The sequence below is a fragment of the Mirounga angustirostris genome, unplaced genomic scaffold (assembly GCF_029215605.1).
Source record: "Mirounga angustirostris isolate CCGP_5_RB_7025 unplaced genomic scaffold, mMirAng1.0.hap1 SCAF_5, whole genome shotgun sequence".
Taxonomy (NCBI): domain Eukaryota; kingdom Metazoa; phylum Chordata; class Mammalia; order Carnivora; family Phocidae; genus Mirounga; species Mirounga angustirostris.
Genome location: NW_026991713.1, coordinates 114,341,017 through 114,354,352, shown reverse-complemented (window position 1 = coordinate 114,354,352; position 13,336 = coordinate 114,341,017). Strand labels below are relative to the sequence as shown.

Below are 13,336 nucleotides of genomic sequence, written 5' to 3'. Positions count from 1 at the left end.
CTCTTGACCTCACAGCTGTGAGGTAAATAGTTCAAATATTTCCTTAAAACCAAGATGTCATACCTCAAATCGCTAAGTTCTTGTTCCCATTTCACTTTTTGATGCTCCAACTGCAATTTCAACTCTTTTGTTTCTGATAGCTCCTTTTGTAGTCCATTAACCTTATTTTCCATTTCTTTATTTTTTCTTTTAAGTTGTTTACACTGATTTTTTTTAAGTTCTACTAATTTTTTATATGAAAGAATCACATCCTGGATTTTTAGTAAAGTAGTAGAATCTACATCAGAGAAAAAACAAAAAAAATAAAATATATAGGGCACCTAGGTGGCTCAGTTGGTTAAGCATCCAACTCTTGGTTTCAGCACAGGTCATAATCTCAAACTCGTGGGATCGAGCCCCACGTCGGGCTCCACACTCAGCACGGAGTCTGCTTGAGGTTCTTCCCCCGACTTCTCCTCTGTTCTTCTCTTCCACCCCCCACTCATGCTCTCTTTCTCTCAAATAACTTATCTTTAAAAAAAAGAAATAAAATATGTGAGTACTTTTTGCATATAAAGGACTGTGTGCTTTCACATTCACTCACTCATACTTTAAACAATTATATACTGAATGACTTCAATATAAAAGATATTTTAGGGGTGCCTGGGTGGCTCAGTCGGTTAAGTGTCTGCCATCAGCTCAGGTCATGATCTCAGGGTCCTGGGATCAAGCCCCGTGTCAGACTCCCTGCTTACTGGGGAGTCTGCTTCTCCCTCTGCCCTGCCCCTTCCCCTGCTCGTACACTCTCACTCACCTTCTCTCAAATAAATGAATACAATCTTTAAAAAAGAAGAGAAAAAATGACCAAAACCTTTCAAAATAATGAAAACTACAATCCCACAGACCCAGAAGAATCTGGCTAGGAGAGAAGAAATGGAAGTAAGCTATTATAGTTTTCTTAAACTACTATGATGGGGCATAACATTACTCAAAGGTGGACTGTGATGCTTAAGTCATATACTTTAAACCCTAATCACTAAAATAGCACAACTAAAGAGTTATAGCTAGAGTAAGCAAAATACATACATATACATACTCACATAAATAAAACTAAATCAAAAAGATTCCTTGATTAATTTAAAAGAAAGCAGAAAAAGGAGAATAGGAGCAAAAAGCAGAAAAGACAAATGGAAGTCAAACAATTCGATGACAGATTCAAATCAACTACATCAATAATCACATTCAATGAAAATGCTCTAACAGCCTCAATTAAAAGGCAGACTGTCAAAGTGGATGAAAAAGGAAGACCCAACTATATGCCACCTATTAAAAAAATACACTTTAAGTGTAAAGACACAAATTTTTTAAAAGGCCAGAAATATGAGAGACCACACTAACAACTTGACAAAAGAACGCTGGGCCAGAGTGGCTATATTAATACGAGACAAAATAGATTTCAAAGCAAAAAACATTAGCAGCAATAATTTAGGTCATTTTATAATGATAGAAGGGTCAATTAAAAGAAGCATAACAAACCTAAATGTTTATGCATCTATTAAAAGGTTCAAAAATACATAAACAAAAATCAATAGAATTACAGAGAAACAGGCAAATTCACAATTATAGTCTGAGATTTCAATAGGCAGAAAATCAGCAAGGATATAGTAGACTGGAACACCACCATTTTTCTCAAGTATCCATGGAACACTTACCAAAAGAGACTATATTTTGGGTCATAAAATAAATTGTAATAAAAGGAGTAAGTCAAAAGGACTGAAGTCATGAAAGTGTGCTCTGCGACCACAAACTAATTAACACACATCTGAATAACCCCTAGGTCAGGGCACCTGGGTGGCTCAGTTGATGAAGCGTCTGCCTTCAGCTCAAGTCATGATCTCAGGGTCCTGGGATCAAGCCCCACATTTGGCTCCCTGCTCAGAGGGAAGGCTCCTTCCCCTCCAGCTCATGCTCTCTCTCTCTCTCAAATAAATAAAATCTTTAAATAACCCCTGGGTCAAAGAAGGACTGAAAAAAGAAATTAGAAAGTATTCTGAACTGAATACACATAACATGTTAGAATTTCTGAAGCCCTGCTATAGTGGCACTCATATGAGCATTTACAGCACTGAATGTATATTTTAAAAAAGAAGAAAAGTCTTAAATTGATGACCTTTCGCTCCACCTTAAGAAATTAGTAAAACAGCAGTTAAAGTTTGATAACCTTTGGTTATGTAGAAAATCTGACAGAATTTTTTAAAAAGCTACTAGAACTAATAAATGAACTCATCAAGTTTGGAGGACAAAGAATCATTATACAAAAATCAACTGTATTTCTACATATTAGCAATAAAAAACTAAAATTTAAGAATTAAAATTAATTTTAATTAATTAAAAAATTGAAACTGCATTGCAAAATAAAAAATAACCACAGGTAATATCATAAAGGATAAAAAGACCTATACACTAAAAACTACAAAATATTACCAAGAAAATTAAAGAAGATTTATATAATTGGAGAGAGATACTCTGGGGTTGAAAAATTCAATATTGTTAAAATTAATCTGTAGATCCAACATAATCCAAACCTGATCTCCAGAAGACCACCAGAGTTGTTTTTTTTAGAAAATGAGAAGCTGACTCTAAAATTCATGTGGAAAACATAAATAAATAAAATAAATACTATTCATGTTCTGGAAAAACAAAGGATCTAGGAGAGAACAGCAAAAGAACCCTGAAAAAGAACGAAACTGGAGGACTAACACTAACTACCTGATTTCAAAAATTATCATAAACTGGTAGTAATTACAACAGCATGATATTGACATAAAGAAGGCCAAAGAGATCAATGGGACAGAATAGAGTACCATAAAAAAACCCATACACATATGGTCAACTGATCCTGATAAAGACACAATGGTATGAAGTGGAGAAAATACAGCCTTTTCAACAAATGGTGCTGGAACTGGATATCCATATGCAAAAAGAATGAACCTGGATCCATACTATGCATCATAAGCAAAAAAAAAAGAATACAAAATGGAGGCGCCTGGGTGTCTCAGTTGGCTGAGCCTTGGCTCAGGTCATGATCCCAGGGTCCTGGGATCGAGCCCCATGTCCAGCTCTCTGCTCAGCGGGAGCCTGCTTCTCCCTCTCCCCGAGCCTGCCATTGCCCCTGCTCATGCTCTCTCACTCCTTGTCAAATAAATAAATATATAATTTAAAAAAAAATACAAAATGGATGACATGGATCACAGATCTAAAGGTAAGACCTAAAACTATAAAACTTCGATTTTAAACTACGAAACTTCTAAAAGAAAGCATGAGAGAAAACCTCTGACGTTGTGCTAGACAAAGATTTCCTAGATAGGAACACCAAAAGCAAAAATCCATAGAAGAACAAATGGATAAACTGGATTTCATCAAAAAGAAAAACTGCTCTTCAAAAGACACTGTTGAGACAATGAAAAGTCACAGATTGGGAGAAAATCTTTACAAAAAAATATAGGTGAGGGGCGCCTGGGTGGCTCAGTCGTTAAGCATCTGCCTTCAGCTCAGGTCATTATCCTGGGGACCTGGGATCGAGCCCCACATTGGGCTTCCTGCTCAGTGGAGAGTCTGCTTCTCCCTCTCCCACTCCCCCTGCTTGTGTTCCCTCTGTAGCTGTCTCTCTCTGTCAAATTAATAAATAAAATCTTAAACTGTATATATACATGATAAAGGAACTATATCTAGAATATACAAAGAATTCTCAAAACTCAACAAATAAGAAAACAACCTAATTTTTAAAATGACAAAGGATTTGGATAGTTCAAAGCAGATATACAAATGCCAAATAAGCACATAAAAATATGTTCAACATTATAAGTTATTAGGGAAATGTATATTAAAACCATAATGATAAAAATAAAAGAACCATAATGATATATATATTACATACACATCAGAATGGCTAAGATTTAAAAAACTGACAATACTAAGTGTTCATGAATATACAGGGAGAAATTAGAACTCTCATACACTGCTGGTGGGAATGCAAAATGGTACAACTACTTTAGAAAACAATTTGGCAGTTTCATAACAAGGGAATATAAAGAGACATGAGACTTACGGGTGATAGATATGTTGACTGCCTGAATTACGGTTATGGTTTCATATGCATATACATATGTCAAAACTATCAAATTACACACTTCATATATGTGCAGTTTACATAACTAAAGCTGTTGGGGAAAAAAAAAAGCTCTATTATACGAAAAAACATCTAAAACATGGCTGAGACACAGATGGAAAGAAGGATATGAAACATGGGCGCCTGGGTGGCTCAGTCATTAAGAGTCTGCCTTCGGCTCAGGTCATGATCCCAGAGTCCTGGGATCGAGCCCCGCATCCGGCTCCCTGCTCCGCGGGGAGCTTGCTTCTCCCTCTCCCACTCCCCCTGCTTGTGTTTCCTCTCTCGCTGTGTCTCTCTCTGTCAAATAAATAAAATCTTTAAAATAAAAATTAAAAAAAAAAGAAGGATATGAAACAATACAAGATGAAGCTAGAGTGCTGTGGTCTTTCACCTTAGAGCAATGAGAAGTAGTAGCTAAGCTTTAAGCAAGGGGGTAACGTGATGAAACATGAATTTTTAAAGATTATGATAACTATGGTTGCAGCGTAGACCAATATTCTGGGAGGTGGAATGACAGGGAAAACAGTCCTGAGGCTATTTCAGTATTCTAGGAGAAAAATAATGGTAACCTGACCTTGGGTGAAGGCACAGAAGAGAAGCGGAGTTAACAACACATCAGGTGTGCCATTCCCATGACAAAACATAGAGTGGAAATTATAGCCCTTTGGCTGAGAGTATTCAACAGTTCTCTATTCTCATATAAAACATATTTCTGAGATGAGTAGCTCATGAGTGTTGTGTGGTACAGCACTATACAAGATGGGCACATATTGCTACAGTAATATACATACAAAGGCTTTCTACTTATACAATGGTCCTACCTTTACGATCCTGGCCAACTGGTACAATTAGCGACTTGCAACTCATATACTTAGAGCAAGGCAACTTGGAATCCTCTGAAGCTGTTCCAGATGACTCCGTTAAGTCAAGGTCATCCATAAAATTAATTTGCTTTTTGACCTACAAATAAAAAATACTATTTCAAAATGTCCCCCAAATATTCATAAAATATACTAAGTGTAGAGAGATGATAAATACCCATCTTTTTATAAGAGCAAAAACATAAGTATTTTTTAAAAGAACTGATTTTTATCAAAACGACCTTTATCAATAATTAGTACTTCTGAAAAACTTTTTCACAATAAATGTCTATACAACAAAGGAAGATTTTCTATTTTTTCACTATACCCTTCCTAAAGTAATTTTTTACCATGGAATAATATTTCTAATAAATATTATTTATCAAAGTAATATAATAAAGTGAAAATTAAAAAATAAATGAAATACAATTATACATATTTTTTTACCTCTTTCTTTTCATGAGATGTTTTCTTTGCAGGTCTAAAAAAAAACAATTCTTTTCAGGCAAATATTAAATACTTAAAATACAAAGAATATCTAAATCATATCTAAACAATATTAATAATACTAAGCATTAAATTTAGATCAAATGGACAAAAAGCAAAGGAAAAGCATAATGTTACTTGCATTATTTGATACGAAGAAAAATACCACATTTTTTGTTGTCATTTTCAATAAAAACAACCTTTTATTGGCTCTAAAAACTATTGGGAAAGTGCAAGTTAAGTTCTTATATGAAAGAAACCCTTTTTTAATAATCATGATACTAGTATTTTGAGGATTTACTGTACAACTACTATGCATTACTATGAACACCTTACACATCTTAAAAGTATTTTAAGCCTCACAACAATCTTATAAACATAGTTAATTATATTAGGCATTTTACACAGGAAGAAAATGAGGCACAGAAATAAGTAACTTCCCCAAGCCCATACAGCTGGTCAGGAGTAGACCCAGAATTCAAATCCAGGATATGTGCCTTCAAAACGTGTGTTTTACAGTATGTGGTGAAGGTAATATTTAAGAGTTTCCAAGTAATATGACAGCAAATGAATCTACTATTATTCCATTTCTAGCTATAATTATAAATAATAATTTATGGATCTTACACATATTTTTTTAAAATAAAAAGACTTCATACCTAGGCAATATTGAAAATCTACTTTCCATAAACTAAAGATCTGCTTCTTCTGAAGAAGTTCATCAATGGCATTCATCTATTTATTCAACTGTTTATTCACAAATATATACTTACTGAGCACACAATATGTGTCAAACACAGTTGGTACAGGAACCATGGCTTTTGTCATTTAGAACTTTATAATCTAAAAGTAATAATCTATGATAGAATAATAGTTTATTTTTCAATTAGAAAGTCTTTCCCCTTTCCCCAGAATCGAAACAAATATTAACTTAATGCAACCAGATACTTCAAAGTCCCTAACAAAACCATAGCTATTCATGATTCTGTCAAAGGCACTGAATATCTAAAATCACCAAGGAATGATTAGTTCTATTCAGAATGGCCTAAGAGTGTATATTTACTATCATTTATATACTTTTAAGTCTATGAATGATACTCTCTACACATTCAATTATATGAGAATACTCCACTGGGGAACCAATTCTGAATCAACAACTTCTTGCCACAGGGACCTGGGTGGCTCAGTCGTTAAGCATCTGCCTTCGGCTCAGGTCATGGTCCCAGGGTCCTGGGATCGAGCCCCACATCAGGCTCCCTGTTCAGCGGGAGTCTGCTTTTCCCTCTTCCACTCCCCCTGCTTGTGTTTCCTCTCTCGCTATGTCTCTGTCAAATAAAATCCAAAAAAACCTCCCCCAAACCAAAAAAACAACCTCTTGCCACAAAACAACATGAATAGGAGTACTAAGGACAATTACTGTAATCTTTAAAAGATAATGTAATACAGTGGAGCCTAGGTGGCTCAGTCATTAAGCATCTGCCTTCGGCTCAGGTCATGGTCCCGGGGTCCTGGGATCGAGTCCCACATCAGGCTCCCTGCTTGGCGGGGAGCCTGCTTCTCCCTCTCCCTCTGCCTGCCACTCCCCCTGCTTGTGCATTCTCTCTCTGTGTGTCAAGCAAATAAAAAAATCTTAAAATAGGGGCGCCTGGGTGGCTTAGTTTAGACGTTAGGCGTCTGCCTCCGCCTCAGGTCATGATCCTGGGATCGAGCCCCACATCCGGCTCCCTGCTAGGCAGGGAGCCTGCTTCTCCCTCTCCCTCTGCCTCTGCCTGCCGCTCCCACTGCTTGTATTCTCTTTAAAAAATAAAAAATAAAAAATCTTAAAAAAAAAAGATAATGTAATACAATCAATAAGCTTTCTAATATTTGGAAATGCAAACAAAATTAAATAACCATGTCTATCTCTATCAGATCATTTCCAGCAGCATATAAATGTACTCTAAAGCTCCCATCTTAAAATTAAAAAAGAAAGAAAACTCCCTTGAATTCCACATTCTTTTTCAGTTATCATCCATTTCTCTATTACCTCTCCCTGTAAAATTTCTCTAAGGAGTTGTTTATACTTTTTCATTACAGTCCAGCTTCCATGGTGACTATTGAAACCGCTCCTTGTCAAAGTCACTTGTCCTCATCTTAACCTTTCAAGCAGTGTATCTGATATACTTGAGTATTTCTTGCCTTAGCCTGTACGTACACGACAGCGTTTTATTTCCATAAAAAGTAATCACTGCTAAACTTCCTTCAGAGGAAAATAAAGAATTTATAGATTTTACCTTACTTCATCCTGATCCATTTCACTTGAAGTGCTGTCATCATTCACTTGTGGTGGATGAGAAGGTAGGGAATCAGCCTTCTCAAGTCCTGGTGTAATCACAGATACTTCTGATGTCCATTTTTCATTTTCATCTTTCCTTACTCCCTTCATATGCAAACCAGGATCACTACTTTAAAAAATCCAATTAGAATATCCATTAAAAAGCCAATGTTTTCTAATAATTTTACTGGTAAAAAATAAAAACAATATTTTTTGTAAAATTCTGTTACCCATCTCAATGAACATTTATTAATTCACAGAACAGTTATGAAATCCAACCATATACAAGGAAATACACATCCCTTGCTTCAAAGAAAGATAAATATACAATTATAATCCAATGTCATTTGTGGGGACAAAACTGCTATGGATCTCTTTGTAGGAGCTGTGGAATCAAGGACCATACACCAAGGGACCTAGGAAAAGTCTTGCTTACCCATGTATTGGGTAACGGGAACACTCACTACATGTCCAGCTGTGGACCCAGCAATAGCCCATAAACTGGTTCCAACCCCTTCCTCTCAGCCACATCTGGGAGCCCCTGGAAAACACTGTCTTAGATAATCACCCATGGATGAGAGAGACATTTTGGAAAACCAGATTTCCTGCAGAAAAGTTCTAGCACACCACCAGAGCAAAAAAAAAAAATCAGGTTTGGACACATTGGAAAGGTAGTCGTTAAAGGCTATTTCAAAAGCAAAGACAGCAATGCCAAACTTCAAAGAATATAAAAAGTCAAGGATATATGACACCAAATCTTCCAGTAATTGACCTCAAACACATGGAGATCTGTAATTTATCCAAAAAAGAATTCAAAAGAGCAGTTTTAAGGAAACTTAATGAGCTACAAGAAAACACAAAAAGCCAATTCAGGGGTGCCTGGGTGGCTCAGTCAGTTAAGCGTCTGACTCTTGATTTTGCCTCAGGTCATGAGATCCAGCTATGCATCCTACTTACTCTCAGTGCAAAGTCTGCTTGTCTCTTTCCCTCTACTATTCCCCCCACTCACACACACGCTCTCTCTAAAATAAATAAATAAAATCTTAAAAAAAAAAAAGCCAATTCAATAAAACGAGAAAAACACTATATGAATAAAACGAGAAATTTAGTAAAGCACTGGAAGGGCACCTGGGTCGCTCAGTCAGTTAAGTGTCTGACTCTTGATTTCGGCTCAGGTCATGATCTCAGGGTCATGGGATCGAGCTCCGGGTATGCTTGAGATTCTCTCACCCTCTCTCTGTCCCTCCCCTGACTTGCTCTCCTTCTCTCTCTCTCTCAAATAAATAAATAAAATCTTTTTTTGAAAAAGAGCTGGAAATAGTAAAAAAGGTTTAAACAAAAATTCCAGAGCTGAATAATAGAGTGAATGAAATGCAAAAAAGCAATAGAAATCACTGACACTAAAATGGATCAAAAAAAAATCTGTGAATTTAAAATTTTCAAATTTTAAGACTTTCAAATTATCCAATCAAGGAGGTGAAAGATATGTACACTAAAAACTACAAGTCTTTGATAAAAAAAAGAGCAGAGACACAAACAGGAAGATATCTCATTGTTTATGGATTGGAAAAATTAGTATTATATATCCACATTATTCAAAGCCATCTACAGATTCAGTGCAATCTCCGTCAAAATTCCAGTGACATTTCTCACAGAAATAGGAAAAACAGTCCTTAAATTTGTATGGAACAAAAAAGACCCCAAACCGCCAAAGCAGTCCTGAGAAAGAACAAAGGTGGAAGCATTACACTTCCTGTTTTCAAACTGTTACCAAGCTATAGTCACCAAAACAGTATATGGAACTTGCATCAAAACAAACACAAAGACCAATGAAACAGAATCAAGAACCCAAAAATAAACCCATGCATATAGTCAAGAACACTTAAAGAAGAAAAGATAATCTCTTCAATAAATGATGTTGAGAAAACTGGATATTCACATGCAAAAAAGAATGAAACTGGACCCTAACTTACATCACTCACAAAAATTAACCCAAACTGGATTAAAGACTTAAATGGACAACGTTAAGCCATAAAACTCCTACAAGAAAACAGGGAAAACACTCCCTGACATTGATCTTGGCAATGATTTTGGATACGACATCCAAAGTACAAGCAACAAAAGCAAAAACAATGGAACAATGTTTCTCCACAGCAAAAGAAACAAGCAACACTCTAGTTCCATTTACATCAAGTATAGGGGAAGGAAGGGAAAAATAAGTTAAAAACAGAGAGGGAGGCAAACCATAAGAGACTCTTAACTATAGGAAACAAACTGAGGGCTGCTGGAGGGGAGGTGGGTGGGAAGATGCTGTAACTGGGTGATGGGCATCAGGGAGGGCACTTGCGATGAGCATTGGGTATTACATGCAAGTGATGAATCACTAAAGTCCAGCCCTGAAACTAATAATACAATATAGGTTAACTAACTTGAATTTAAATAAAATCTAAAAAACAAAAAAGAAACAAGTAACATAATGAAAAGGCAACCTACAGAATGGAAGAAAATATCTGCAAACCACATATCTGAAAAAAGGTTAATATCTAAAATATGTAAGGAGATCACACAATTCAACAGCAAAAAACAAATAATTCAAATAAAAACTCAGCAAAGCACCTTAATAGACAGCTCTCCTCAGAAGATACTCAAATGGCCAACGGTACCAAAAAAGGGGCTCAACATCACTATTCATCAGGGAAACGCAAATCAAAACCACAATGATATATCTATCACCTCACACCTGTTAAATGGCTTTCATCAAAAAGACAAGAGATACCACTGGCAAAGATGTACAGAAAAGGGAATCCTTGCACACTGTTATGGGACTGTAAATTGGTACAGCCACTATGCAAAACACTGTGGAGGTTCCTCAAAAAACTAAAAATAGAACTATCATATGACACAGTAATCCCATTTCTGGGAACATTTCTGATGGAAATGAAATCACTATCTCGAAGAGGTATCTGCACCCCTGTTTACTGCAGCATTATTTACAATAGCCAAGACAGGGAAGCAACCTGAGTGTCTATCAATGGATCCATGGGTTTAAAACATGTGGTATATATTTACAACGGAATATTTTAGCCACAAAAAAGAGGGAAACCTTGCCATTTGCAACAACATAAATGAACCTGGAGGGAATTATGCTAAATGAAATAAGTCACACAAAAAGACAAATACTGTATGATCTGACTTACATGTAGAAACTTAAAAAAAAACAAAACAAATTTCCACCTGGTGCTTGCCAGGGGTAGGAGGCTGTGGGAAATGGGTAGATATTGGCCAAAGGATACAAACTTCCTGTTACAAGAGTAGCAAGTTCTGAGGGTCTAATGTACAGAATGGTGATTACAGTTAACAATACTGTATTATATATTTGAAAGTCGCTAAGAGAGTTGCTAAAAAAGAAATGATAATTATGTGAGATGATGGAGTTATTAACACTATTACCATTTTACTATATAAAAGTGTATTAAATTAATATAGGTATACCTTAGACTTACACAGTTATCTGTCAATTATACCTCAATAAATCTGCAGAAAATTCAAAAATACTCATATGTCACTATATATATCACTCAAAAATAGCAATAACCTGGTTAATTTTGTTTGAAAATAAAATGATTTGGGGGTGCCTGGGTGGCTCAGTCGGTTAAGTGTCTGCATTCGGCTCAGGTCATAATCTCCAGGTCCTGGGATCTAGCCCTGCACCAGGCTCCCCACTGAGCTTCTACCTCTCCCTCTGTCCCTCCCTCCTGCTTGTGCGCTCACTCTCGCTCTCTTTCTCTCTCTCTCTTACAAATAAATTTAAAAAAAATTAATTTTTTTAAAGAAAATGATTTGGTAACTTTTGCATACTTTTAGCCTAGTATTTAATCCTAATATAAAAAGCTAGATTTACCAACAGAAAATTATAATTACTTTTTCATGGACTAAATGTATGCAAGAGAATATGAGCAGCATATAGCTACATAAATTTACAAAAGACTGAAATTTCCCAAAGGAAATAATTAATTTAGGAATTGAACATGAGCCCCTAAGAGCACTGAAAACAAAAACAGAGCCAGCAATTATTGTTTTAAAACTGTTACACAGATAACTCTTCTAGTTAAAATTTAACATCCAAAAAAGAAGGATCTTCCTGAAGGCAATTATTAACAATTCTTCTTAACCCAAATCTCAAAAATAAATCTATAATTACAGAATATGAAATAGCTTCCTTTTTGAACACAGTTGATAGAAGCAACTATTAAATAGAAAACATCTAGTTAAAGTCACCTCAAACTTGGGGGGCAGAACCCAAATATGAAGCCATGGGAACAAGAAGCCACCACAACCAGTTTTAAATGTGTGCGACTGATCAATGCCCACTGGCCTCACTCACCCACCAAGCAGTGTCAGCTCCTCCCTTCTAAAAGAAAGCCAATAGGAGACAAAACCATTCCATACACGTGCCTCATGTACCAACCAATCAACAACAGTCTCACCCAAATTACCATGGTGTTTCAGATGATGACAAACCACTTAATTCTCTGAAAGTCCCCCAAACCTTCCACTCTACTCTTCCCAAAACCCTATATAAGAATAGCAGACTGCTCTGTCAGAAAAGACCGTAAATGACCAGCATAGGTCTATCTTACTAGTAGGCAATAAATTCCAACTTCACCTTTTTATTTCAGATATTGAGGGCTCATAATCCTTTGGCAAGAATTTTTAAAGTCCTATAATTTACCACCATATTTCAGTTTCCTTAATAAAATATAAATGAAGTTTGCTATTCCTGATCCATTTTACCATAATTAAAACTAACCTAAATACCAGTAAAAGAATAAATAGCAAGTAACCACAATATTGGGCCCCCCAAAATAAAAAAAATGCATACAACTGACAGATTAAATTGTCAGAATGGACCTATATCAAACTTTCTTTTTCTTTAAGCGAGAGTTAGTATTATGTTAAAAAACAATACATGCAGGTTAAACTCCATTCACTCAAAAAACATTTTTGAATAGAACTATATATGCTAGAACATTTTCTAGGCACTGAGGACATGGCGATGAACAGATAAAAATCCTACTCATGAGTGAAGTAAACACAATAACAATAAACTACACAGGCAAGATAGTACTAGAGGAGAAAAACTAAAGCAGAGAAATCAAATTTTGATGTGCTGCAGGGAAAGAGGTAATCAGGATAACCAAGAAAGGCCTTGCTAAGAAAGTAACCTTTAAGCAAAAAATTGAAGGGGGAAAAAAAAATGGAAGGAGTAAGGAGCTAGCAAGACAGGAGGGTATTGGAGGGAAAAGCACTCCAGATAGAGTCAACAGCAAGTACAGAGGGATGCTTGAAGCGTTTATAATGAGGGAAAAAAAGTGAGAAATTCAGTGTGGCTAGACAGCGTGAAAGGGACAGAAAATAGGAGTGAGGCAGTAAGGGATAGGGAGAGATCAAGATGAACAGATCGAACAAGGCCTTGTAGGTGCTAGAAAGAACTTTGGCACGTACTCTGAGTGAAATAGGAGGCAA

The 13,336-nt window shown here is 36.0% G+C and overlaps 1 protein-coding gene across 5 annotated transcripts in view; it reads right to left on the bottom strand.

Moving 5' to 3' along the window:
• The window catches only part of LOC123841828 (ankyrin repeat domain-containing protein 26-like), a 113,288-nt gene that overhangs the window by 48,953 nt on the left and 50,999 nt on the right, over positions 1-13,336 (bottom strand). For all 5 annotated transcript variants that reach the window (XM_064591919.1, XM_064591920.1, XM_064591923.1 and 2 more), the window contains 4 exons: positions 7,770-7,940; positions 5,458-5,491; positions 4,972-5,110; positions 64-277 (listed from right to left, as the gene is read on the bottom strand). In XM_064591919.1, the coding sequence (XP_064447989.1) occupies positions 64-277; positions 4,972-5,110; positions 5,458-5,491; positions 7,770-7,940 (558 nt within the window). The remainder of the gene's footprint in view (positions 1-63; positions 278-4,971; positions 5,111-5,457; positions 5,492-7,769; positions 7,941-13,336) is intronic.